General features: G+C 35.4%; 1 protein-coding gene across 5 annotated transcripts in view; it reads left to right on the top strand.

Moving 5' to 3' along the window:
* PTPRK (protein tyrosine phosphatase receptor type K) overlaps positions 1–27,567 on the top strand; it is a 604,468-nt gene that overhangs the window by 459,738 nt on the left and 117,163 nt on the right. For all 5 annotated transcript variants that reach the window (XM_043457399.1, XM_043457400.1, XM_043457398.1 and 2 more), the window contains exon 8: positions 25,944–26,246. In XM_043457399.1, the coding sequence (XP_043313334.1) occupies positions 25,944–26,246 (303 nt within the window). The remainder of the gene's footprint in view (positions 1–25,943; positions 26,247–27,567) is intronic.

Genomic DNA, 27,567 nt, shown 5'->3' with positions numbered 1-27,567 from the left:
ATGGGAAGATAGAGGCCTGGTGGAGAATCCTAGTTTACACGTGAGTCCAGGGGTCACGTAGAGTTGGACGTAGCTGAGCGGCTGAGCGCAGCGCGGTACAGGACAGAGGCTATGTTGCCTGGAGAGCTTCCTGGGACCTTAGTTCTGATTGTCCTGCGTGTATGAGCCAGAGGATCTTGGGAGGCCAGTGTGTTAGAGACAGAGAGAGGATGTGATTGTGTTCAGTCACTGAGCCATTCAGGTTGGCTGGAGTCCAGCATCCCTGTGAGTTTGGTGAGAGGTGCAGGCCGAAAGTCAGAACATGCCCAGAAAGCAGAGTATGTGTGCTTTCAGAGCTGTTTGTCATCATCCTGAATGTGGCAGGGAGTAGAGGACTGACATGGTGGCATTACATATTAGGAATATTACTCCTGAGAACAGTATTTTCATTTGTTTTTTTCAATCACAAAGTTAGGGCACATGCACAAACAGACTGGTGATTGCAGAAAAACATAAAGACTGTATTCTTTTTATCTGGGCCACTACTTGACATGGGCACCACCTCTTTCATAAGCCTCATCTCCTGCACTTTCCACTCCTTTATCTTGATTGTCACCACACCTGCCTTTATTTCCATGGCTTCTCTGGTCTGCCCTATGCTCTGCCTCTGGGCCTTCAAGCTGAGCAGCCTGCATGGAATACCCTTCCTACAACCCAGATTAATCAATTCTCCTGCCCCCAGTGGATGCTACTGACATCTCTCTTCTTCAAGGGAGCTTTCTTGGTGTTTATTATCAACCGAAGCTCCCTTATTGTATGTTGTCATAATTCCTTGCTGTTTTTCTTTAAAACAGCAATCACAAATTTAACTCAATATTTCTTAACATTAGGGTGTATGTGTTAGTCACTCAGTTGTGTCTGACTCTTTGTGACCCCATGGACTGTAGCCCACCGGGTCCTCTGTCCATGAGATTCTCCAGGTAAAAATACTGGAGTGGGTTGCCCATTCTTTCTTCAGGAGATCTTCCTGACCCAGGGATCAAACTCAGGTCTCCTGCATTGCAGGTGTATACCATCTGAGCCACCAGGGAAGGCATTAAGATACATATAGATTGTACAGTATATATATGTGTGTTTTTATGTGTACATGTATATGTATATCTGTTATTGTGTGTGCAGAGAGAATAGTTAATGACCCTTTGTAATTTTTTCCTATATTTATTTCTCCTAACTCTGTGTACATAATATGTATTGTATCTGGGTGTAGTTAATCAAAGTGATGCCTTAGAAACATTTTTATCCATCATTGTATGACTATAAACTAAAAGTATAACGTGTGATTATAAACAAAAGGCAGAACTGGATTGGTAAGGAGATTAGTTAGGAGTTAGTTTCATTGTTCTAAGTGATATCTGGAGGTAATAACAAAGGGATGAATTTTAGAGTAACAAATAGTAAGATTTGAAACTTGATTTGATGTGAATGTATGGAAGATGGGAAAAATTAGTTTATACAGGATGACCTTTGGGTTTGAGCAAACGGTGGGCGATATAGGAAGAGGAACCAGTTTGGAAAGAGAAATATGGAAAGAAAATGATGTGTTCAGTTACTGACATGAGTTTAAGTTGCTTGTAAGAAATCAAACTGCATTTACTCAGTGAATTAAACCACTTTAATTCACCACTAAAGTGAAAGGAAATGAATATGGACTCTGAACTCAGTGTGCTAAACTATATTTAGGTACCTTGTTTTAAAAAAAGCTTAGTGAATTATTAAGGGAGATTATGACTCCTCTTCCCCTAGAGGTACTTTTTAAGTACACAGAAGCATTTCTCTGCTGTGTTTTGACAATGATCTTGCCAAGGCAAGGGAACTGCCAGCCCAGATAACCTGTCAAGAACTCTCACATCCCAGAGCTTTGAATCTGTGATATAGATAGATAGATAGTCGCTCAGTGTGTCGGACTCTTTGCGACCCCGTGGACTATAGCCTACCAGGCTTCTCCATTCATGGAATTTTCCACACAAGAGTACCGGAGTGGGTTGCAATCTGTGATATACTTATCTTCATATTGACTCTATCACATGCTTCTAGTATACCACAGTTTTCATAAACAAATGCTTTCCCTTTGTTAAGCCAATAAAAATTCATTGTAACTTACTAAAATATGTTCTTTCCATCATAAAATTAAATGTCAAACTCTCATGTTAATTTAAAAAGTACTAACTCTTCAATACCTTGGTTTTCTTTTTAATGGGTCTTCATCTAGGAAAGTTATAATATATGCTTCAAATGGCGCTAGTGGTAAGGAACTTGCCAGCCAATGCAGGAGACATAAGAGATATTGGTTCCATTCCATCATCCCTCCAGGGAAGATCCCCTGGAGGAGGGCATGGCAACCCACTCCAGTATTCTTGCCTGGAGAATTCCATGGACAGAGAAGCCTGGCAGGCTACAATCCATAGGGTTGCAAAGAGTTGAACATGACTGAGGCAACTCAGCATGCACATACAGTCATAAATGCAATTATTTTGTATTTTTTTCACCATTTTCTTCATTGAATTGAGTCCAAGCCAAGTGCAAAAAGCAAGGACTTGGTGTCATTTAAAAAATAGAAGTTAAATTGTTGTATTAAAGAGTTTGAATATTAAGTTAAAGTCAATTTATAAAAGTACATTTTTGGTTAAGCACATCTGTAACTCATTATAACCATCCATCTGATTCATCAAGATTTTCTTCACCTTGCTCAATCATAGATAGTAGTGAATAGAAGCACACATTTATTGAAGCTATGAAACCTTCACCATTACCCTCACCTCTATTTTACAGGTGAAACGCCTTTCAGTTGTAAGTCATTGTTTGATACACCTACTGTGTATTAGATACTTATTAGATTCTGAGAATGTAAAAATAAAGAAGAAATTAGAGTTGGATATATTTTAGTAGTAGAGATAAAATACACACTGATCATTTAAAAGTGTAAGTTTCATGATACCAGGGTCACAATGCATTATAAATGCAGCTAACTGAGGAAGAAGGGAATGTGGGATTAGGGAAAATTTTCCTAGAGAACATCTAAGCTCATATAAAAGTAAGATATCTGATATTGGGCTAGGTGATATTGAAAAATGGCGGGGAGTAGTTAGGCAGGTGGGTTTTGAATGACAGAGGGGCAGTCAGAGGGGAGTATATCTAGGGACACAACAACAACAGAATTATGGAGGTAAGAAAGATGCATGTGATATGAACTGCGGATAGCTTGGTATTCCAGCAACATTCAGAGGGAGAAAATGGTGAGAAGACAGTGAAGAGGTAAATGGAGCCTGAATCTACAAGAGTATTTTATACTTTGCCAAGGAATTTAAAATTTACCCACTAGGTCAGTATTACTGACAACTTTGGTATCTACAGATGGCGTGAGTGAGTGAGTGAGTGAAAGTCATCCAGCTCTTTGCGACCCCATGGACGATACAGTCCATGGAGTTCTCCAGGCCAGAATACTGGAGTGGGTAGCATTTCCCTTCTCCAGGGGATCTTCCCAACCCAGGAATCGAACCCAGGTCTCCTGCGTTGCAGGTGGATTCTTTGCCAGCTTAGCTACAAGGGAAGCCCACAGATGGCATCTGGAAGTTTAATGCAGCTTAGAAAATACAGGTAATTTTTTAACTACGACTTCCCTGGTAGCTCAGATGGGAAAGCATCTGCCTACCATGAGGGAGACACGGATACTTTTTTCATATTAAAACATATCATTAATTGCAACTTTGCTTGTTATTTGTATATAGATTTAAGATGAATATTCTGAGAAACATCTTAAGTTCTAGATCCATTCTGTATTTTCTCTCTTCTTTATTTCCTCTAAGTTAGTAAGTGCTAACTCTTAATTATAGGTCAATGGAAATGATCTCTACCAAGTCTTTAGTGACTGTCAGTTCTGGATGTTTAGAGCTAACAGGGAGCCAGAGATGGTGAATAGATATTTTATTGGAAGATACTTTCAGCAAAATGTGTGAGTCTTAAGGTGGCAGAAGCAAGACAGTTAAACAAGCAAGGGATAGGGTGAGAAGGGATGGGGGAGAGGGGTTTAGGATGTGGCAGACACATGTATACCTGTGGCCAATTCATGTTGATGTATGGCAAAAGCCATCAAAATGTTGTTAAGTAATTATCCTCCAATTTAATTAATTAATTTTAAAAAGTGTTTTAACTTGACATAATGATAAATTGGTTTTAATTCCTTTGTTGTATTCAGTACTAGCAATTTTTTCATGTTTTGTGGCAGCATTATATATATATTTTTAATATATATACCAAAAGAGCACCAACCTGTCTCCTCTGTCTCTAAAAACATTAAGAAAAAAAAAACAAACATTATGTATTGAACTAGATTAAAGTTGCGGCAGTTGTATTGTTGTTTTGCTACTCAGTCATTTTAAGAAATCTTTCTGATCCTCAGTATTAAATATGGTGATATTTTGTCTCTGATATGATAGATTTAGACTATTCAATAAATTCAATATGTTGTCAAAATTGGGCCCTTTGGGCTTGCCACTTAAAATCATTGAAATGGTCTTTAACAGCATGACCAGTGGAGGAAGAAATGTGCTTACTGCGGCCTTCACTTTGAAAACCTGTGTGAGCTGCTTTCCCATTGACAGTCAGGATGCACCAATATGGCAGAACAGTTTTGTATTCACTGCCCATTTCTTCGTTCAGTACACAGAAAATCACACTGAATATGTTCCCCATTTTATTATTTCCTTAAACACTGAATCAAGATCCGATAGCATTATGCTTGACTGTTAACTGTTTCAATCAATGAAATGCCTGTACTGACATAGGAGTTTTATTTAATTCTCTATTCAAAGTGCCAACTTTCCCCTCTGCTTACTTGGCTGTGTTCTACCAGTGTTTCATTCACTGCCTTGTTCCCGCATCTGTGTGTATCCTGGTTGGGGGGTGGGGCAACTGGTACCCAAATTGATGGAACATTGTGCTCTGAAGTTTATTCCACACAGCCATCAAGAGTATATCTCCACACATCAGTGATTTGTTCAACGGTTGAATGAAATGTCTACTAGTACTTCCAAGAGACAAGCATTGCTCTTTCACATCATATAGTTCCTCCATGACATTATGCAGTGTCTAACAATGTTTACTAGTGTAGACATTTTGTTAATAGTTTTTTCTGACTTTTGAGTGTATAATATTTATCCTTCAGTGTCTCAGTGGCTTTGTGAAACTCCCAGAAATAATGTGACTTTGAAGTCTCTTTTGGTCCCTTCTCATGTTTTGTGACTAAGTTGTCTACTTTGTCATGGAAAGCATTATTTTGCTCTTATTCTATAAAATCTTGTTTGATTTAATATGGAGTTTATTGATTTTGTTTTAAAAATGCTGTCCATAGATCTATTTGACAGTATTTTATTATAGAGAGTGTAATGGGATCTAGAGATGAATGGATCACTAATATAAGACAATGCAAGTTTCAAGAACTTAAGTTATCCTTCCCTTTTTTGGGTCTTTTTAACATCTGTGTCCTAGCACAAAAAATTTTACTTTATATTTTGATGCTTGAATCTTGTTCATCTTGATGTTAAGGACCTGGATATGTTGTTCATTACTGTTTTCGGGTTTTGATAAACCACTTCTGAAATATTAATACTTGTTGCCATTTAACAAAAAAATAATTTAAAAACAAATTTAACATTTGTGTATAATAGCACACACAGCTTGAAAATAAATTAGATGAGAGAACTGGTCCAACATTTTTTTATGGCAGATGTGTGCCATTAATAATGTAACAATTATTAAGAATGTGAGTTACACTAAAAATCATAATTAATCTTACATTTCAAACTTTTGACACGTGAAAAAGGGCAAGGATGGAAAGGATAATCTCATTTAGGAGGCTAATTTTACTATTCATTTGCATTTAGCTACTCTGATGTTATTTAAAGAGCTGTGGTCACAATAGTATAAATTAAATGTAGCTACTGGAGCATAGTAGGTATTTTACATTCTAATAATGTTGCAGTAAATTGTAATCCCTTTCTATGGAAAACTTTCTACATATTATTACTTATATTTTCTGGATTCCTTAATGCAAATTCACTGTTTCTAACAGTATGTACACTGTTAGTACTGTTCTTGAGTTTGCCATAATTAGATTTGAATTTTGGCTGAATCATCAATACGTTACTCAACTCCCTTCTAGTCTCAGTTTCATGCTTTATAAAATTAGAGAGGAAAATACCTCCTTTCAGAGTTTTTGTGAGTATTAAATGATTTTTTTTTTACTTAAAGCTTTTCCATGGCATGCAGCATGTATTTAATGCTTCGATGCCTCCACTTTTTAACTTTTTCTGTGCTCTATAGCCACAACAAAAATTTTAATTTTTGTTTTGCTTCTTTTGTCACTTTATTGGGTTTTTACTGACAGTGTTTAATTGCCTTGTTGTTCGGTTGCTAAGTCCTGTCTGACTCTTTGCAACCCCATGGACTGCTGCATGCCAGGCTTCCCTGTCCTTCACTATCTCCTGGAGTTTGTTCCATAGATTTGGTAATGCCATCCAACCATCTCATCTGTCATCCCCTTCTCCTCCCGCCTTCAATCTTTCCCAGCATTAGGGTTTTTTCCAGTGAGTCAGTTCTTAACATCAGGTGGCAAAAGTATTGGAGTTTCAGCTTCAGCATCAGTCCTTCCAGAATACCCAGGATGGATATCCTTTAGGATGGACTGGTTGGATCTCCTTGCAGTCCAAAGGACTCTCAAGAGTCTTCTCCAACGTCACAGTTCAAAAGCATCAATTCTTCGGTGCTCAGCTTTCTTTACAGTCCAGCTCTCACATCCATACGTGACTACTGGAAAAACCATAGCCTGACTAGACAGACCTTTGTTGGCAAAGTGAAACCACTCCATAAATTCAAAAGTAGGATATGTATCATCAATATCTTGAAGCAATAAATTTCTTATAATTTTGAACAATCTATTATTGGCATTTAAACAATACTCACTTTTAAGAAGGTACTCAGGAATAACTAATTTTGACTGATGTGTGTTTTTGCTATTTAGGGCATTGGTGTGGTTTTGACATGGCCTGGTGACATAATGAAGCAGTTGAGAGATCGTTTTCAATTTCATGTAAAATTAAAAGAAAATTGCAGGGATGAGATGGTTGATAAGTGAAAAGAAATGCAATTGTGTCAAAGAGGCCTCTTGCTGCCGGGTCTTTGGCCTGTGCCCAGGAAGGGGGCTGCTGTCTTGCTCAGCGGGAAGTGCCATCTCAATTATGCCTCTCAATGTGAGTCCTTACCCCGTGATGCAGAGCCTCAGTGAGGAGACCACACATTCTCTTGGAGAAAGTTGAAAGCCTTTCTTTTCTAGTTGTCACAAGTATTTAATACAGATATTTTCCTCATATTTTCAAAAGAAACATGATGAAATAATATGTATGTAATATAAGGCAATTTGATAAAGTATTAACAGTTGTTTTCTTTTTTGCTTCAGTCTTTGATAGCAAAACTATGATTATTCTATTTAAAATTATATATATATATATTTTACTTGAACTTAAAGGTGTTGAATAAATACTATTTATTTCCCCATCATTTTTTTTGCATTATACTACTGCGGGCTTCCCTGGTGGCTCAGACCACCAGTGAAGAGTCTGCCTGCAGTGAGAGAGACCCAGGTTCAATCCCTGGGTCAGGAAGATCCCCTGGAGAAGGAAATGGCAGCCTACTCCAGTATCCTTGCCTGGAAAATCCAATGGACGGAGGAGCCTGGCAGGCACAGCCCATGGGGTTGCAAAGAGTCAGAAACAACTGAACAACTTCACTTTCACTTTCACTTTGGGCTAGAGGTTCTGTTACATGCTTTTGCTCACTCAAGGGACATCAGTCAAAAAGATAAGATGGTTGTCTTTAACGATAACAGATTTAATGTGTTAATTACTGCAAGTTTTTCATTGTTTCATTCAATAGGTTAAATTTTAAAGAAGCCTTTATCATGTGACATTGTGCTTTAATCCTTGATGGAGTCAAAGAAATATGGCATCACTCATGTCTTCACAAAATGTTCCCTTGAAAGAGAGAGGACATTCTAAAAGTCCAACAAATATTGAAATTAGAGAGTATTAACTTCAACAGGAGAGTAGGCCACGATGATGAGCTTGAATAATTGTTGTAGTTAATATTTTCAATATAGAGTGTTTAGGATATCAGGAAAATATGGATGACATTTTTGGAAAAAGATTCCCTAAATGGTTATAATAATCAGACTGGGACTATTTTAAGAAAAATATTTTAAAATGCCTTTGAAATATATATTTCTGATGTACTTCATTCCTTGATGAGCCAGGGAAATGCATTATGCTTTACTTCAGAAAATGCATACAAAAATGCATTCTCAATGTATATAAAAGAGAAAAAGGAGAATGAGATCGAATTGGCAAACCTATTGTTGAGTAAAACATTTTAATGGTTTTCTTAAGGCCTTCCCCTTTTGATGTAGGTTTTTTTTTTTTTTTTAAAGAGAAATCTTACATGCGAGTGAAGTTCAGTAACCTTAGTTGTTGAAATATAATTATTTGAATTTTTATATATGGTTTAATTATGGGAATGTATTAGTAGAGAACTGGATATATTGTCCTGTATTCAAAGTAAGTTATTATAATTTCAGAAGAATCTAAAAATTAATCACCTGGATATTCTTTAAATTAAATCCAGTTTTAAAGAATTCCTAGTGATGTACCTTTTGTTAGTTGCTCCAATAGTTTGGGCTTGCTAAGTCTTTTTTTTTTACGTTTGCAAAAAGACATGCTAAAGTGTTCCAAGAAAGCATTACTGTATATTAGAATATTATAAATAGCTAAAAGTTGATCATGACATTTGCTTGCTGGGAATGTCGCTATGCACCCATTCAGATAGATAAATAAACAGCAAAACCTCTTAAACAACTCTCCGTATGGCTTTGCATTCAAAACAAGAATTCTTGAAATTGTCAATTCTAATGTTTAATGATGTATTGTAAACTTCACTTATAGAGAAAGAGAGTTTGTATTTGCATATGAGCCATAAGTGGGTAGGCTCAAAGGATTCAGTTTCTGTTCAGCAGCTTTATCTATCCTTTTGTAGAGGTCTCTGTTAGATTCCTGTTAGAGTTTAGGACTGTTTTTATTTCTAGTTGATATTTTCCTTAGTACTTTACATCCATATTCTCCAAGAACCTGAAAATGGGCCAAGTAATCCAGAAATCATTTTAAAAAATTTTTTTAGCTTGACATTTTGAAAATTATAAATGAATGCTTTTACCTTCTGCTTGGCGAATGAAAGATGAATAAATAGCCAGAGATGACAGGTGATCCAGTTTGGGGTGGGGGTGGGGAGGGGTAGAGACTTCTTCCCGACTTCTCTAGGATTTTATTCTTACAAGTGATAATGTTAATAGATAGATCATCAATATAAAATTACAATAAAATTAATAGCCACATTTTATTTATAAAATGTGCCAGGTATTTTCTTAAGTACTTCATATATAGAATCTTATTTTATTCTTACTACTTACTGTTGTCTGAGGTAGGTACTATTTTTTCCTGTTTTGTGGATTTGAGAATGATGAATATGGATGTTAAGTAACTTGCACTGCAGTAACCAAAAGTCCGATTCCACAATCCATTCCCTTTAATCTGTTTCTTACACATATATGCTGTATCCATGAGCCGACGTCTCTGCTCTCCTATTGTGGCTACATTCAATAGATTAAGAAATATGCCACGTGTAAAAACATGTGGCTAGGGAATAGGCTTGTGAAATTTGTTCTAGGTCACTAAAATAAACAGACTAATATAAATATAAGCAGTGCCCAAAGGAACTTGGCCCCAGAAATCAGAGAGCATGACTGACAGTAAACTCATGGTAAACAGTACTGATGCAGGCTCTAATTATAGAACTAATTCTTTAGGTCTCTGTGCAAACAAAAGAGATGTTTAATATGTGTTCAATGACAGCAGCTGTTCTACAGTGGAATCTAAAACAAAAGCAGTTATTTATGAATTAAGCTCAATTTATAGAGAACATCTAATTTTTAAGCTGAAATATCAGATAATGTAAGATACCAAAAGTTTATTTTTCTAATTCTTCTTAGGTTTTGAAAATAATAGCCATTAACTTGAAGATTTTTTTTTTTTCTGTCTTGATGAGGTTTATTTTGATATGTAATTTTCAAATCTCTTAGATTTCATAACATCTCCTTTTGGGTAAATTTCCTTAAAGTTAATATATTCATCGCTTTCTTACTCTATGCTTAGCACTGAATAAGAAATAAGTGAAATGGTAAATATATTCCTTGCCCTAGAGAAACTTGCTCCCTAGCGGAGAAAATAAGGAAATACTTTAAAAATCAATAACAATAAAAGGCAGTTCAAAATGAATATCACTAAACCAGCCTGATATTCATTATAAATAAAATTTTAAAGTACTTTTCAAGTTTCTGACATTAAATGAACACCTCCTTCTGTCAAAGATATTCCATCTTAGTTTATTTTATTTTATTTTTTTTAATTGAAGGATAACTGCTTTACAGAATTTTGTTGTTTTCTGCCAAATATCAGCGTGAATCAGCCGCACGTATACATACGCGCTCTCCCTCATGAACCTCTCTCCCATCTCCCTCCCCACCCCACCCCTGTAGGTCATTACAGGGCCCTTCTTTGAGTTCCTGAGTCTTAGAGCAAATCCCATTGGCTGTCTTTTACACATGGGGTGTAGTTTCCATGCTGCTCTCTCCATCCATCGCACCCGCTCCTTCCTCCTCCCCCACACCGTGTCCATGAGTCTGTTCTCTATGTCTCTCTATTCCTGCCCTGCAAATAATTTCATTGGTGCCATCTTTCTAGATTCCATATATATGCATTAGTGTACAATATTTCTCTTTCTCTTTCTGACTTACTTTACTCTCTATAATAGGGCTCTAGGTCCATCCACCTCATTAGAACTGACTCAAATTGTTCCCGTTTATGGCTGAGTAATATTCCATTGTGTATACGTACCACAGCTTTTTTTATCCACTCAATGGACATCTAAAAAATTTAAAAATTTTTTTAAGTTCTATAAAATTTATTGTAAATAATGCTGCAAGGAAATTGAGGTACATGTGTCTTTTTCAGTTTTGGTTTCCTCAGGGTATATGCCTTGGAGTTGGATTGCTGGGTCATATGGTGGTTTTATTAAGGAATCTCCCTACTATCTTCCAAAGAAGCTGTATCAATTTGCATTCCCACAAAGAGTGCAACAGGGATCCCTTTTCTACTGACCTTCTCCAGTATTTACTGTTTGTAGACTTTTTGATGATGGCCCTTCTGACTGGTGTGAGGTGATATCTCATTGTTTTTTTTGATTTTCATTTCTTTAATAATGAGTGATGTTGAGCATCTTTTCATGAGTTTGTTAGCCATCTGTAAGTCTTCTTTGGAGAAATGTCTGATTACGTCCATTACTCTAGGAGGTGGGTCATAAAGGATCTTGCTTTGATTTATAACATTGAGTGTTCCTCTATGTTTTCCTCTAAAAGTTTTATAGTTTCCGGTCTTATATTTAGGTCTTTAATCTATTTTGAGTTTATCTTTGGCAAAGATAGCCTTTTCAGTAAGTGGTGCTGGGAAAACTGAGAGCTACATGTAAAATAATGAAATAAGAACACTTCCTAACATCATCCACCTTAGTTTTTCAAAGGTCTACAGTAACCTTTTCCCCTCCTGTCAGTTGAATTCTCCCAGTAATTTCATATTTTTATCATTCAAATTGAATCTTGTCTTTGCTTCTTAAGCATGAAAACATGCTAAGGCTATTTCTAGAGGATACATGTGGTCAGTAGTTTATTTTCCATTTTATAACTAAATTTAGAGGTAGAATTTTAATGGTGACTTTTCTGTTATTAAAAGTTACCTTCAATCAGCCAAAATTTGTAGCTCATTTATTTTGTACTAGGAACTTACTGACTGCAGAAGATACAAAGATCCATTAGTTCATCATTCATTCACTCATTCAATCATCAGGCTAGATATTATTGAACAATGATTATGCACCAAGCATTTTAATTTTGAGACAGGAAATAATAAAATAAAATATAGATGATATTAGATGACAGTAAGTGTTAGGGAGAAAAATGAAACAGTAAACAGACAATAGATTTTAAATAATAAGGAAAGTTTCAGTAACATATGACATTTGATTAAAGCCCTGTAGCAGTAGATGGAGTAAGAAAAATGTCTATCTGGGAGGATATTCTAGGCAAAAGGAAGAGGAAGTGGAAAGGCCCTGCCAGAGGCAAAAATGTGCCTGGCTGCTTAAGTGGCATCTAATATGCAGATGAGTATCCCAGGTAGCTCAGTGGTTGCAGGAGACAGGGGTTCAATCCCTGGGTCAGGAAGATCTCCCAGAGGAGGAAATGGCAACCCATTCTCGTATTCTTGCCTGGAAAATCCCATGAATTGAGGAGCCTGGTGGGATACAGTCCATGAGGTCTCAAAAGAGTGACCTCACTGCCTAACAGCTAAACAGCAATGTATAGATTAGACAGAGTAGTGGGAGATGAGGCCAGACAGAGAGCAAGGGTGGGGATGGGGTGGGTAGCAGAACACGCCACACCTAGAAGCCCATTGTGATGATTGACTTTCACTCTTCCTCTGACTTAGGTGGACATCTCTGGAGGGTTTTTAGGGGTCCTTCTGACAACTAAGAGGAGCAAAAATAGAAGCAGGTGTTCATTCCAGTTTAGTCTGAATTCAGTTTCACTAATTGCAGTCCTGGGGTGATAGTGGCGAAAATCAAAGAAATAGCAGTGCTAGAAGTAGTGATAAGTGGTCAGAAGCTAAACATATATCATAGAGAGGAGGGATAAAATTGTTGATCAAATGGGTGTATAGTGTGAGGTGAACGAAGTCCTTAGGATGACTCTAAGGTTTTTGGCCTGGATACTTAGAATGTGGAGTTATTTTACAAAGATGGGAAAGACTTGCAAAAGTATTTAATGATAAATAGGCTGAGGAATAGCAGTAGCTTAGTTTTGCGGATTTTGTTTGAGATGCCCTTTAGCCCACTCAGCTGAGATGACTGGAAGGCAATTGGATATATGAATCCAGAGTTCAGGGAGAGAACCAGCTGGAGATTATATTCAGAAGTGTTTGCCTTTCCAATATATATTTTGCTTCTCCCTACATGGACGAATACACTAATGGAAAAATACTGAAAGTGTGGCTAGAATTCTTCCCTGTCCAAAATGACAACCAGGATTCCCTGCAACCCTGGTATTGTTTGTTTCTGAAGGCCCTTCATATCCACTCCCTTCACTGTGAAAACATCTAATCATCCAAAAGGAGCTGGATCATTACTACTATGGTGAAGCAGCTTATTGTTCCTACCGTTGAAGTTGTACAGTTTCACGTGCCTCTTCGGCCCATAGTGTTATTTGTACCACATTAACATACAGCTTACCTGTGTGTGGACTTGTACCTCTCCACGCTGTGAGTTGTATGGGGAAGGGAGTCATGTCTTATTTAATCTTTTTATCCTGAAGAACTAGTCTGGCCCATTTGTATTATCTGCTAGATATTTGTTAAAATTAATTATCCTAGTAGGAGTTAACTCTGAAGTTTATGCTGTGTTTTAAAAGTCGGCTCTATATGGCAAATCTATTAGCTAATGAATTATTCTAACATTTATTTAGTTAGCATTGTTTCTTCAAGGCCTGTTTTATATGTACTATTTATTTCCATATATATAGGGTATATTTTCTGATTTCAACTTTCCATATTAATATAGGAAACCTGAAAACAGGGTTTCTTAAAAGATTTTAAGGTAGGAATATTCAGACCTGAAACAATGGACATAACATATAGCGCAGTTCCTTAAGAGTTTTTGAAACAGGAATATTCATAAAGCAGATTTGGTTATGAATTTTATATTCAGTAGGTTATTTGCTAACTTTAAAATGATTATATTTATTTTTCTAGTAATTAAGTTTGTCCTCGTTCCTTTATCTTAAAAAAGATTGTGAATCTTCCATTTTAATATAGGCTCAGATTTTCCCAAGTGTGAGTTAAGGAGTTCATTATTCTTATCTCTGTCGATTTCCTAAGTTACAAATGAGCTGAAGCAATTAATTCGTTCAAGGCTCCTGTAATTATTATAGTGTGAGGCAGGTTTCCTTGTGGTTTTGTAATTCCTTCTGTCACATTTTCACTGTATTTACTATCTCAACTTGATGCTTGTTGACATGCTGATTCATGTTTTAGTGTACTAGATGGATTTTTTTCATCTGGAGGAATGCGTATAAAGAGGTCACATCTTATCATCACACTGGCATTTCTAGTGTGTGGCAGCCATATATCTCCTTTTAATTTAATCTCTGAAAAAATGTACAGGGATTTCTGCAGCTAAGCTGTACAAATCGATAAAATTTATACTCAAGGCTTCCTAATCTCTAAACCTAATATAAAACTTCACAACTATTGATTACATGTGAAGGATCTGCAAGCTGTTAATCATGCATGAAAGCATAGAATAAGTGGTGGCTTCAGAAAAGGAAATGGACAAATAATCATCACCCCTACAGTCCTTATCTATCTTTTTGTTCCCTTGAAGCAAGCAAGTTACCAGACATTTGCATTTTATTAAATCAAATGATGTGTTCCAGTATGTCAATAGCTACTATCTCTTTCAAAATTTGTATTGCTATGCCTTTTTTCTCTTATCATTTAGAAATTTTCTTGTCTTTCTTCAGAAATGTGATCCAAAGCAAATTAGTCTGTTTTGTAAGTTTCCAGAAGGACTGAGAGTAGGATCTAAGTTAATGTATTAAAATTATGATTTTTGTAAGGAGTGAAATGAACCCACATACTTGGAATATCATTATAATGTAATCATTGTAGTTTATTTTAGGGGGCTTAAAGGACTTCATGTCATAAGATAGCTTCACTTAAAATGAGCCCTCTTAACTTTTCATTTACTACTGTAGGAGTTATGTAGTTGAGGAAACCATGTACTATTTCTTTTTTTTTTAATTTATTTATTTTAATTGGAGGCTAATTACTTTACAATATTGTAGTGGTTTTTGCCATACATTGACATGAATCAGACATGGGTGTACATGTGTTCCCCATCCTGAACCCCCCTCCCACCTCCCTCCCCATCCCATCCCACAGGGTCATCCCAGTGCACCAGCCCCGAGCACCCTGTCTCATGCATCGAACCAAGAAGTGTTAGACGGATTTGGATAACGTGAAAGAAAGTGAAGTCGTTCAGTTGTGTCTGACTCTTGGGTTGCCATTTCCTTCTCCAGGGGATCTTCCCGACCCAGGGACAGAACCTGGGTCTCCTGCATTGTGGGCAGACGCTTTACCAGCTGAGCCACAAGGGTAAAAATATATGTAAATGTATTTTTCTGTTAGACCTATCCACTCAAAAGTAAAGAAATTTAGATTATATTGCTGATTCACTTTATATCTACCTATAAACATATTGATGTAAAAATTAAAATATTTAATTTTATGTCTCAGTGATGGATTAGGGTGCTAGAAAATGACTCTCAATTTTATTATAGCTTAAAGTATTGCATGTCTTATGTCTCATAGAATTATTAGGCCTATGTTTAATAAGTTAGTATCTGTGAGAGTGCAGTGAAGAAATGAACCTACTCTCAAAGAGCGTACAGGAAATAAAGACAAAAACAAATTCATTTAAAGTCTTTTATGTCATATACTGCCACGATATCTGGCCCTTAATAATCAAGCCCTTAATAAATGTTTATTTCAAAATAAAAATAATATAAATAAGTACATAGTGGCTCAGCACAATTCAGTTTTAGAGAAATAAAATTTGTAAGTACTGTTCTATGCAGGGATCACTAACGTAATCTTCACACAAATGTTAAGATAATTTACCGCATGAGATTAGCTGAAACTCGAATACTTTGGTCACCTGATGCAAAGAGCCGTTTCATTGGAAACCCTGGTGCTGGGAAAGATTGAAGGCAAAAGGAGAAGAAGGCAGCAGAGGATGAGATGGTTGGATGGCATCACTGACTCAATGGCCATGAATATGAGCAAACTCCAGGAAACAGTGGAAGACAGGGAAGCCTGGCTTGCTGCAGTTCATGGTGTCTCAAAGAGTTCGACACAACTTAGTGACTGAACAGCAACAGAGATTAAGGGTAGAGCTTATATCAGAATTGGACTTCCCTGGTGGCTCAGAGGTTAAAGCGTCTGCCTGCAATGCGGGAGACCTGGGTTCGATCCCTGGGTTGGGAAGATCCCCTGGAGAAGGAAGTGGCAACCCACTTGAATATTCTTGCCTGGAAAATTCCATGGACGGAGGAGCCTGGTGGGCTACAGCCCATGGGCTTGCAAAGAGTCGGACACGACTGAGCGACTTCACTTCACTTTATGTCAAAATGCTGAGCGATGATTAGCCACAAAATCTCATCAGCGGCAGAAAGCCTCTGATCTTCATGTCTGGCTCACAAACCTGCTGGTGGACTGGCTATTGGCTGATCTAGACAACCTTTACTTGTACTACGAGGTGACTAACTCAGCTGTGTTCCATATGCATCTCTTAGTCCAGAAGGGATGGTGGAGGTGTCAGAGCAGGAGGAGCTCACAGGACTTCTTGAGATAAAGGCTGAAAATCAGCACAACACCACTTTTGCCTCATTCTGTTGACCAAAGCAAGTCACGAGGCAAGTACCAAATCAAAGATGGTAAATAGACCCCACTTCTTCAGTGCTAAGGGTTGTAAAGTCACATGGCCAACAGTGTGGATACAAGGAGAGGTGAAGAATTGGAGACATCACAGAATTGAGTTCTTAAGTTCTATTTTCATTAGCTCTTGAACGCAAAATGTATTAAAATTAATTGCTTTATTTTCAGGAAATAAATGTTCCAAGCATGTACTATGGGACCAAGCACTTTGCTTGGTATACAAAATATTTACATCTTTTAGTTCAATGTAAGTGCGTCACTTGTCTTCTTTTTAGGAGTGGGAAACCACTGGAAATTCCCTCTAAAGTTTTTTTTTTTTTTTTCTCTCACTTTATTTATTTTAAATTAATTTTTAACTGGGGGGGGGCGGTGAGGGAATTGCTTTACAGTGCTGTGTTTCTGCTATACAATGGCACAAATCAGCCATAATTATACACGCAACACCTCCCACCTGAGCCTCCCTCCCCTTCCCCAATCCCCCCCACAGGCCATCACAGAGCATCAGGCTGGTTCCTTGTTTTGTCATAGCTGTATGCAACTCCTCTCTAGTCATCTTGTTTTATACACTGTATGTTATGAAGTAGTGTTTTACATAATAATTTTTAAAGATAATATGCAATCACTATATTTTTTGTGTCTGAAAAGTGTTTTTGCTAAACATATTTTAGAAAAATAAAGTTTATATTATGGTAGGAGATTTTTCTTTTTTTAAGAAATATTTTAAAATGCCTTTTCTTTTTCTATTTCATGTATTATCCAGGTATATGTGTTTTATGTCTTAAGTGTTGTTTAAAGTATAACACATAAGCAGAATATGCAATATCAGAGATGAATTAAAGTGGATTCACTGATTGTAGTTACAGGTTTCTTCCAACACAGTCTAATATTATTAGATAAAAATTTAAGTGAAAAAAAGAGTCCCCAAATTTTCAAGTCCCCATATTTCGAGAATTAGGTTTAATAAGACAAACATTAGGATTTAACTTTTGGAAAAAGCAGTTATTTTTGTCTTTTTCTTTGTCCCTTTGTGAGTATGTATTTTTGAAAATCAAACAATTTCCTTATCATTATTGTAGAGAGGATGCAAATGTTGCTGGAATTATCTGATGAGCTTCCGTCAGGCTCTTGAGAGCAGTGAAGACATATTTTGGTTTAATTTGATGATGTGCTTAGTATTATTCTGAGGGTACTGGGTAAATATTTCTGTGGCTCTGTAGGAGAGCTGAGTGAACCATGCACCCCCTGTCATTCTATATCCCCTGAGTCCAAGCATGTCATTTCAACAACACAGCCAGAAAGCCAAAAGAGCTGACAGTTGGTTTGTGATTATTCCTGGACCTGAGGCTCCCTCATGTTACAGTACTAATCAAGTCATCTCACCAACTTATCATTAACTCAATTTGACCTGTGGGAGCGGAGATGAAATCTTTTTGGCAAGACTAATGATGCTGTAAGATTGAAAAGATGTGCAGTGTAAAACCTTGATTATTCTCAGTCATTACCATGAGGAAAAGAATAAAAATACAAAGCATCAGATGGCGAAAGTAAAGACAGTGTCTTCCAGAGCACTTAAGCGTTTTCCTCCCCCGTGGTATGCCAATGTTTCCTTCCTTTAAAAAAAAAAAAAAGTCACCTTTGTTCAGACATTTCATCTCAATTATTTTTTACACTAACAAATATTTTCTCTGGCAGTCAAGAAATTCACTTCTCCAGTATTTGTTTTGATAAATGGAATGGAAATTGTACTTTGCAGTCAGCTTCTAAGCTTCCTCATGGAAAAGCTCCCCGTCATGCTTCGGTGTTCTTACTTTGTGACATCTTTGACAAGATCTTCCTTTTCTTCTTGGCATGAGCTTTGGGATATCTTCTATTTCTCTCTGACTGTCAGCTGGATAATAAGTTTTATCACTAAAATCTGATTCTAGGGAAATGTGATCCCTGACCTTGATTCTCTTGTGTTTGTTAAAGCTTTTGTTTTCACAACTCTTTCAGAATAACCAGAGATTATCACTACAGAAGCACCTGGATATTGACCTGGAGTGTCACGTGATGTTCAGCAAATACCACAAATTGCATTTCCTTTCATCTGTTATCTACAACCACTTATTAACCATCCCTGGCTTTTACTTCTTGGCACTGGGTAGAAGTACTTAATGGCTCAATTTAGGGGCTGTTGGAAGAATACATGTCCTCAGATGAGGGTTGTTGGTTCTGAGAAGAAAAAGAGGCACTTTACAGAACCACTTGCTGTTGAGAAGTGACTCAAAATAAGCACTCTCTGTTGACCCATGTCTGAATTTTTCTTAATGTCTGTTGAGTTATTAAGTAGTTTTTCATTTTGTCCTATCAAATTGTATTAAATATTTGCCACAAAAACTATTACTGACATAAATCCCATCCTCAATATGTTTAGAATTTAAGTAGGGGCAGTGATGTTATATTTCCTTATTTATCTGCTGATTGTACATTACCGGTCATAGATTTGATATGCCACTTTTCTGCTGTATCTATTTATTTCTTCTTGATTTCATGTGACCTTTCTCATTGTAGCAAATAGGAAATAGGTGAACAATAAAAGGGAAATGGAATGAGAAAAGTGGTAACCCTAGCTGATCAATATTTGGCAGAAAAGATAAAGAAAACCATAGTCTACTGAAGTCACACTTCTTCCTGGCCTCTTACTCTCCACTAAAACTTTGCAGTGTTTGGATTTCTCCACTTCCATTGACTGCACAGGTGATCCAACCTCCAACTTTATTTTTCTAAAGCAATTAATTGACTGTGTTAATTTCCTGCTCTGTTACTTTCTATTAGGTATAGATGAGGTTACTTCTTGTCACGACATTCAAAATTTTTCTAATCTTTTCCCAACAAACATTTCCTATATAATCTCCTATTAGATAACTTGTATAGCAACCAAATGGATTACATATTTTTTCCAGTTTCCTCTACGTATTTATGCATCTTATTTCCTCTTCGTTTGTATTATTTATCCAAACTCTTCTATAGATCTTCTTGCATTATTTATTGAGACCTAATCCAAATGTCTCTTCCATTTGACAGGTGGAAGCTGTTTCTCTTTCTTAAATTCCTATAGTATCTTATTCCATTCACATACATTTCTATCATATTGTTTTAACTCTTTATCTTGTTTCTTAGTTTATCACTTTTACTAAATAAATGTTAGGCTCCTTGAAGTCTATTGTTGTTTTATTTGCTTCAGAATCCTCCACAGTGTCTTATATCATATACTTAGATAATAGGCAACCCATTTTTTGTTTCATAATAGATGGATGACTTGTTCAAAACATTTAATATGATCCTTTACTTCATGAAGATCACTACCTTGCTATATTTCTTCCCAAGTTTCTGCCAAAATTTTGCTCCACAACTTTTATCAATTCTTGTTTCTTTCCCAAATTTCATTTTGCTAGAAAAGCAAAATGAGAGAGAGAGTGAACATATATGGATACATGATAGAAATTTGAAAATGGAAAGTTAAAAATTGAAAAGAAGAAAGAACATTTAGTAAATTTCAAAACACTTGACAGATAATGCATTGATAAATGAGACCCCCATTGTTTTATCATCATTGTGGTGACCAGTGATGATTGTTATAAATACTAGCTACTGTGATGTCTCTACATGCCATTCACCACACAAGCTCATTTCTTTAAATTATTTAATCCTTTAAAAAGCACTTATGCTCAGCTTTATGTAATATAGTGAGTCTTGAGCAATATCCTGTTTCCATTTATTCTATAAAAATTAATTATTCAATTTTAAAGGTTAAAATTTTTATTTATGGATTCATATCTCAGAAATAAGATGCTATTATTAATAAGCCATAAGAATAATGGATCAGAGTGAGAAATTTTTTATGTAATTTTACTGTCGAATCCTCTAATAGAATTTACTTTGAATGGACTTCATAGTAGTAGAACATTATCACGCCCCTACTGTTTATATTCTGATATTTAAAAAAATCTATGTACACATGGTTGTCAAACCATGTCAGAGTTAACAGACTTCAGAGATGTTGCATGGCAGAGTGCCTGTTTTATGTGTGTATGTATGTGCATGTGTTAATATATGTGTATGTTTATATATACATGAATGTACATGCATGAGCACATATATAACATATATGTAAATATAGCTCAGAATGTCCAACTTCAATAAAAACTGGAAAAAATAAAGAACATGTAAATTAAGAAAAAAATTTAATTAGAGAGTGACTTCCTCTGAGATATTGCAGATGCCTTAGAGCTCAAAATAATTGAATTTTGACTTTAGATGTGCTTCTGTATGTGTGTGTGTGTTTACTTTGTTGTATGTGGGTTTCTGAATATTGCCCTAGGTTAGAGTAAAATTACATTTTAAGTCACTATGTTAGTAGTAACAATTTGTTTTTTAGCATTTATTCAAGTCATTTTGAAAAATACAGATTTTAAATACCATATTGACTGTGTAGAAAGATTCTTTGCTTACTAGAAAGGTATTTCTTTTCACAAATCTTCACTTTTTATACCAGCTAGTAAAGTATTCACTACTGGTATTATGATTGTGGTTTATGCACATATGTATAGGATATGTTAACCTACCTTTTCCAGATTTTGAATTAGAGTTTTAAAATCTAATTTATATTAGAGTCAAAGTAAGCAGCAATTAAATACACCAAAGCAAAATTCTCAAAGTGAACTCTGTATTTTTTTACATATTACATAATAAATATGTCTTTGGTCAGTTCTTAAAAATGAATAATTGAGTATGTAAAGTTGTGTCTTTAAGAGTGTCTGGATGTACTTTTATTTTAAAAATTAAAAAATTGAAATAGAATAAAATGTGGGGAGTGGTGAGTTATTTCTGCTGCTGACAGTGAGTCCTTCAGTGTGCACACATTTGCATCTCTTCCTGCTCTTCCATGCCTAGAGAAATGCCAAGCTCCTGCAAAGTCAGACTTGCTCTAGGGCTCTTCAGAATGTGAAGCAGTTCTAACAGGCAGTCAGCTAGTTGCAGCAGCTGAGCAGACCTTGAATAGCACGTACATTTCCTATTTTCAGTACTCCATAAAGGGGTTGAATAAGGGAAGCCAGAAGGCAAAAGAAATTGGATATAATGTGATTAGTTAGGAAAAGAAAATTTCTATTTATTTTTGTAAATATTTAAGTCTATAAATAGAGAAAATAATTTTTTAAATTATTTTATGATTATCTTGGGAAAAAATGTTAATATGTAGTCAGTAATATAACAGGCAGATTTTAGTCTATGAAGTATTAAGTAGCTTTTTTTCTTTACCATTTTGCATGTCTACTTTTTTCATATTCATGTGTACACTTTATTATTTCTTTCTTTTTAAAAAAGGATGCATATATGCCTCTAAATTGAAAGATGGTCTCTCTATGATGACTACACCCTAAAGTCTTGTGTAACCTTTAAACCATTCCTATGATTATCTGCTTTTTTTGTTTTTTGTCTTTTTTGGCGGGGGGGAGGGGATGCATTTATTGGCCTTATAGTTTCTACTCATTGCCAAAGTTAAAAATTTCTTCCTGTCCTACCAAAGAAGTTGTATCATACATCTATAAAACAGAGTCCTTTTAAAGTTTTATTTCATCTTATTTTTTAATACATTTATACCCCTTTAATTCATTTCTCTGACACCTCATCCACTGCTTTTGGCAAATGTCAATCTGTTCTCTGTAACTAATCCATGATCTTTGGGGGGAGTTATTTTTTGTTTTTATTTTTATGACCCCACATGTTAGAGAGATTATATGCTATTTGTTTTTCTCTATCTGATTTATTTCACTTAGCATAATACCCTGGAAATCTACCCATGTTGCTGCAAAAGCCAAGGTTTCATTCTTTTTTGTGGCTTAATAGTATTCTATTGTACATAGGTATATTTGTATTGCATATATACCTATGAAATATATTTTCTTTACATATTCATCCCTTGATGGATACTTGAGTTGTTTCCTTGTAAGATAGCTTCAGTGAACATGGGGATGCATATATCTTGTTGAGTTAATGTTTTTATTTTCTTCAGGTACATACCCAGAATTGGAATTGCTAAATCATTTGGTAGTTCTATTTTTAATTGTTTGAGGAACTTTAATGCTATTTTCTATAGTGGCTGTACCAATTTATGTTCCCAACAGTGCACAATGTGTCCCTTTTCTCAACATCCTCAGCAACACTTTCTATTTCTTGTCTATTTGATGACAGCCGTTCTGATACGTATGAGGTAATATCTTATTATGCTTTTGGTTTCTATTTCCCTGATGATTAATGATATTGAACATTGTTTCATGTACATGTTGACCATCTGAATGTCTTCTTTGGGAAATATCTATTTGGATGTTCTGGATATTTTTCAATCTTTTTTTTTTTCTGTTGAATTGTAGGAGCTATTTATGTATTTTGGATGTTAACTACTTATCAGATATACGATTTGCAAATAATTTCTCCCCCTGAGGTGGTTACTTTTTCATAAGTTTGATGTAGTCTCAATTTTTTTTTTTTTTTTTTTTGCTTTTGTTTCCTTTGCTTTTGGTGTCAGATTCAAAAAAATCATTGCCCAGAACCTGTGTCAAAAAGTTTACTGCCTAAGATTTTTTCCTAAAAGTTTTATGGTTTCAGGTCTTACTTTCAGATATTTGATTCATTTTGAGTTAATTTTTGAATATGGCATAAAAGAGTGGTTGTGTTTCATTCTTTTGCATATGACTGTCTAATTTTCCCAACACGATTTAATGAAGAGATAGTTCTTTCCCCATTGTATGTTCTTGACTCCTTTGTCATGTTAGTTGACCAGATATGTATGCATTTATTTCTATGCTCTCTGTTGTGTTTCTTTGATTTATGTTTCTGTTTTAATACAAGTATCATACTGTTTTAATTGTTATAACTTCGTAATATAGTTTGAAATCAGGGATCATGTTGCCTCTAGATTTGTTCTTTTCAAGATTGCTTTGGCTATTTGGGTTTGTGTGTGTGTGTGGTCCCGTACAAATTTTAGTATTATTTGTTTTATTTTTTTTTTAATGACATTGGAATTTTGATAGAGATGAAAATTGACTCCGTAGATTGCTTTGGTACTATGGCCATTTTAACAATATTGATTTTTCCAATCCATGAGCATTGAATATCTTTCATTTGTATCTTCTTCAACTTCTTTTATGCTTTTCTTAGTCTTTTAAAGTTGTATTAGAATGCAGGGTAAGTGCAAATTGAATAGTGGAATAAAATGAAAAGATGTGTGAGAGTGAGTGATCACTTGGACAAAGAGAAATTTGTGAAGGGTAAAATGTCAGATTCAAAATGAAGGGTATATGAAAAAAGTATATAGCTACTAGACCTAAAAAATTAAAACTGAGAAATAAATGCTTATTGGTATTTTCTCTTATTGCTGTATGAGATATTTTCATTATATATGCCAGGTATTTTCTGGAAAAGTCTTACTTTTCATTCTATATACTTTTCAAATAAACTGTGGACTAACTGCAACAGGGTCACTCAGTTTCATGTGATTGTTACAACAATCACAGATCACAGTTTATCTGGGAAATTTTGGATGATCCTATCTGTGAGTGCCTGGCCAGTTTGTGGACAGTGCTGCCAAAGACTGTGTTTTCAGTCTAACTAGATGGAAACGAAAGTGTCATCATCTCACTCTTGTGCCTGGCAGGAAAAATGTTAACATAGCAGTAGACATTTAAAGATATTTTTTTTTAAATGATTGAAAACCACATCTTTGTTCTAGCCTATTTAACATTCTTAAGAGAAACACTGAAGCAAAAGTGATAAAATAGGGAGACTGGATATTGTAAACAGTCAGAAGATCAGCAGACGGAGTTTAAAACCTAAACTTTGGATTCTACCAAAAGTTTATATGTATATATGTGTGTATATGTATAGTCTTATAGTTTTAAATTAAATGGCCACCAGAGTGTAATTTAGGCTTGCCATCTGTGCACCATCCTGATTATTTTTACACAACTAAGACTTTAATCTTAAAAAAAGAAAATTTATAAAACCACTCATGTTGGATTTGTTGTATTTTTTATTGTTTTTCTTTGCTTTTTTCCTACTCATTTCTATTTTGCAGGAGCACTAACAATCCCTAATGAGTTAACAGAGTCACCAACAAAGCCTTGACCTAGGCCTTGACTTTGATCTCTTTGTCAAATCAATGTATTAAAGTTTTGCTGTATATTTGTTTGTTTACTATGTAGACTTTGCCATGGCCATGACTTTCATAGAGCAATTATTTTTATTAAGTTAGATGATTAAAGTTAGTCTTGCATGAGAAAACTATACACTTGGGAAGCAGTGATGGATGGACTCAATTCTTCAGAGTGTTTAGTTCTGCCAGAATTTTCCAGTTGAGTGGAAATTCACCTCCCAGTTTGGTTTGGGTGACACTCTATGGATTGTCAAACCTGAGTGTTTCCTAGAGAAAGACAAAAAGAGATCAAAAAGGATAGATGACTGTGTGTATATCCACATGTGTTCTTGCAATTTTTCTCAGATATTTTTCTGCTTTGATGAACAACATCATTACTGAAATAATAAATGTTAATTAATATCTGCGTCATTTTTGTAAATGGTAGTTTAGTGATACAATTAGACTAATTAGTATACAGCATAGCTTGGTGACATGATAGATCATAGAGCAGAACATGTTGACTCTTACCCATTATGATGTATTAGCTAATTCACTTGCTCAATAATGACAAAAGATGGGGAATAGGGCAGTAACAACAGAAATAACTATAAAAGCATCATGGCCACATTTTCAGGTTTTTATTTTTCTGCCATGTTCCTGAGAACTATGGACTATGGACCTTTTACAGTTTTTTCTTTTTCTTTTCGCATTGGTAAATCATAGCCCCTGACAGAAACCTCGAGAACAAAATCATGTGGAACTTCCCTGGTCGTCAAACAGTTAGAACTCTGCTCTTCCACTGCAGGGGTTCAGATTCAGCAGGCTCAGCCCTTGGTTGGGGACCTGAGATTCCATGTGCCACATGGCGTGGCCCCCCAAATAAAATAAGATCATGAGTAAATAAAGAAACAATAAACAACGACTTTCCCGATTTTCCTAGGTTCACACATGTTGTGTCATGTGCAGTGTTTTTCTTTTTCAAGATGATTCATGGTAAAGCTGACAGCTATCTGCATATCTGATTTATTTTTCAGAACCTATGCGAACCCCAAAGACGTTAAAGATTGCTGAAATCCAGGCAAGGCGCATTGCGGTGGACTGGGAATCCTTGGGCTACAACATCACCCGGTGCCACACGTTTAATGTCACTATCTGCTACCATTTCTTCCGTGGTCACAACGAGAGCAAGGCAGGCTGTTTGGACATGGACCCCAAAGCCCCTCAGCATGTTGTGAACCATCTGCCGCCGTATACAAACGTCAGCCTCAAGATGATCCTCACCAATCCAGAAGGCAGGAAGGAGAGTGAAGAGACCATTATTCAAACTGATGAAGATGGTATGGTCATACTTCTTTACTTTTTAAAGGGGAGATTATATCACAGGATTATGCACTCTCGTATAGTTTTGCCTAGAGATCCCAAAACTGAATTGGATTCTAAAATCTGCTAAATACTCTTAACAGGGTTAACTTTGAAAATAGTTTGTCTTAAACAAAAATCTTAATATTCTTCACAGTAGCATCAAATACTAGATGAACTCTTCCTTTACTGTTTTGTCTTTATGCAATGTTAGAAAATTGGCAAATATACTAAAAGTCTAAATATGGATTATATTAAATATTAAAAAATAATTTTTACTATTTGTGGCACCATATCAATTACTTATTGGGGCAATGCACTTAACTAAAAATTTAGTTTTTTGCATTTTACAGACCAATAATAATAGTTCTCATTTCCTAGATTTGAAAGCAAATTGTTTACCTGTTATATTCATTTTTAGATAGTTTTATTTAATTATAAATATAAAAGAAGGCCAAAGTTTATATTTTTAAGTCTGAATAAAGGTCTGTATCAGATATTGGCAAGCTATCATCTTTTATTTATTACCACCCAAGTAATTGAATTATAATTTGCCCAATTTCTGTGTGTATTACTTCTGAATTATTAAATACTAGGAAGAAACATTTATATTAATATTGTGAATTATACACACTTCTACTATAGCATATCATTAATGTGAATATGAATACAATTTTCTAGTTTTAAAAGTGTATCTTAGACAAAAGTAGTATAATAATAACACTATATGCTTCCAAAGTAAGACATTTCATTTTCAAAACTTCCTTTTATGAATGAAAGTATACAAGAAGGAAAAAAAGTATGCTATATAGTGAATTGAGGCAACCCTGAATTGGGAGTCAGGAATTGTGAGTTTTCAATCCTGGCTCAAATAACACTAGTAACCTTCGTAAGTCCTTTCACCCCTCTAATTCTCTACTTCTCAGCTCTATATGAAAAGTTTAAATTAGATGATCTCTAAAGGTCCATCCTGTTCTAAAATTTTCCTTGAATAGCTTGTCAGGAGGGCTACGTTTTTATTTGGGTTTCAGAAAACAGGATGTATTTCATACCCTAGTGTTCCCAATTTCCTCAGATTCTGAACTTTAGTCTCAGATATATATTTTTTGATGCCTGCAAGTATGAGATTGCCATAAAATAGGTCAATAATACCATAGTTTCTAGAAATTCTCCTTATCACTTTAAACATTTTCACTCTGAAAAATGAAAATGATCATGTATTGTTTTGCTGTTTTTGTTGAAATAAATATACTTCATTTAGCTCAGATTTTCAAGGAAACAATCTTGTCCTAAAATTAG

Source organism: Cervus canadensis, chromosome 33 (assembly GCF_019320065.1).
Source record: "Cervus canadensis isolate Bull #8, Minnesota chromosome 33, ASM1932006v1, whole genome shotgun sequence".
In the NCBI taxonomy this organism is placed as follows: domain Eukaryota; kingdom Metazoa; phylum Chordata; class Mammalia; order Artiodactyla; family Cervidae; genus Cervus; species Cervus canadensis.
The sequence above is the reverse complement of the archived record's forward strand: the minus strand, read 5'-3'. Positions and strand labels throughout refer to the sequence as shown.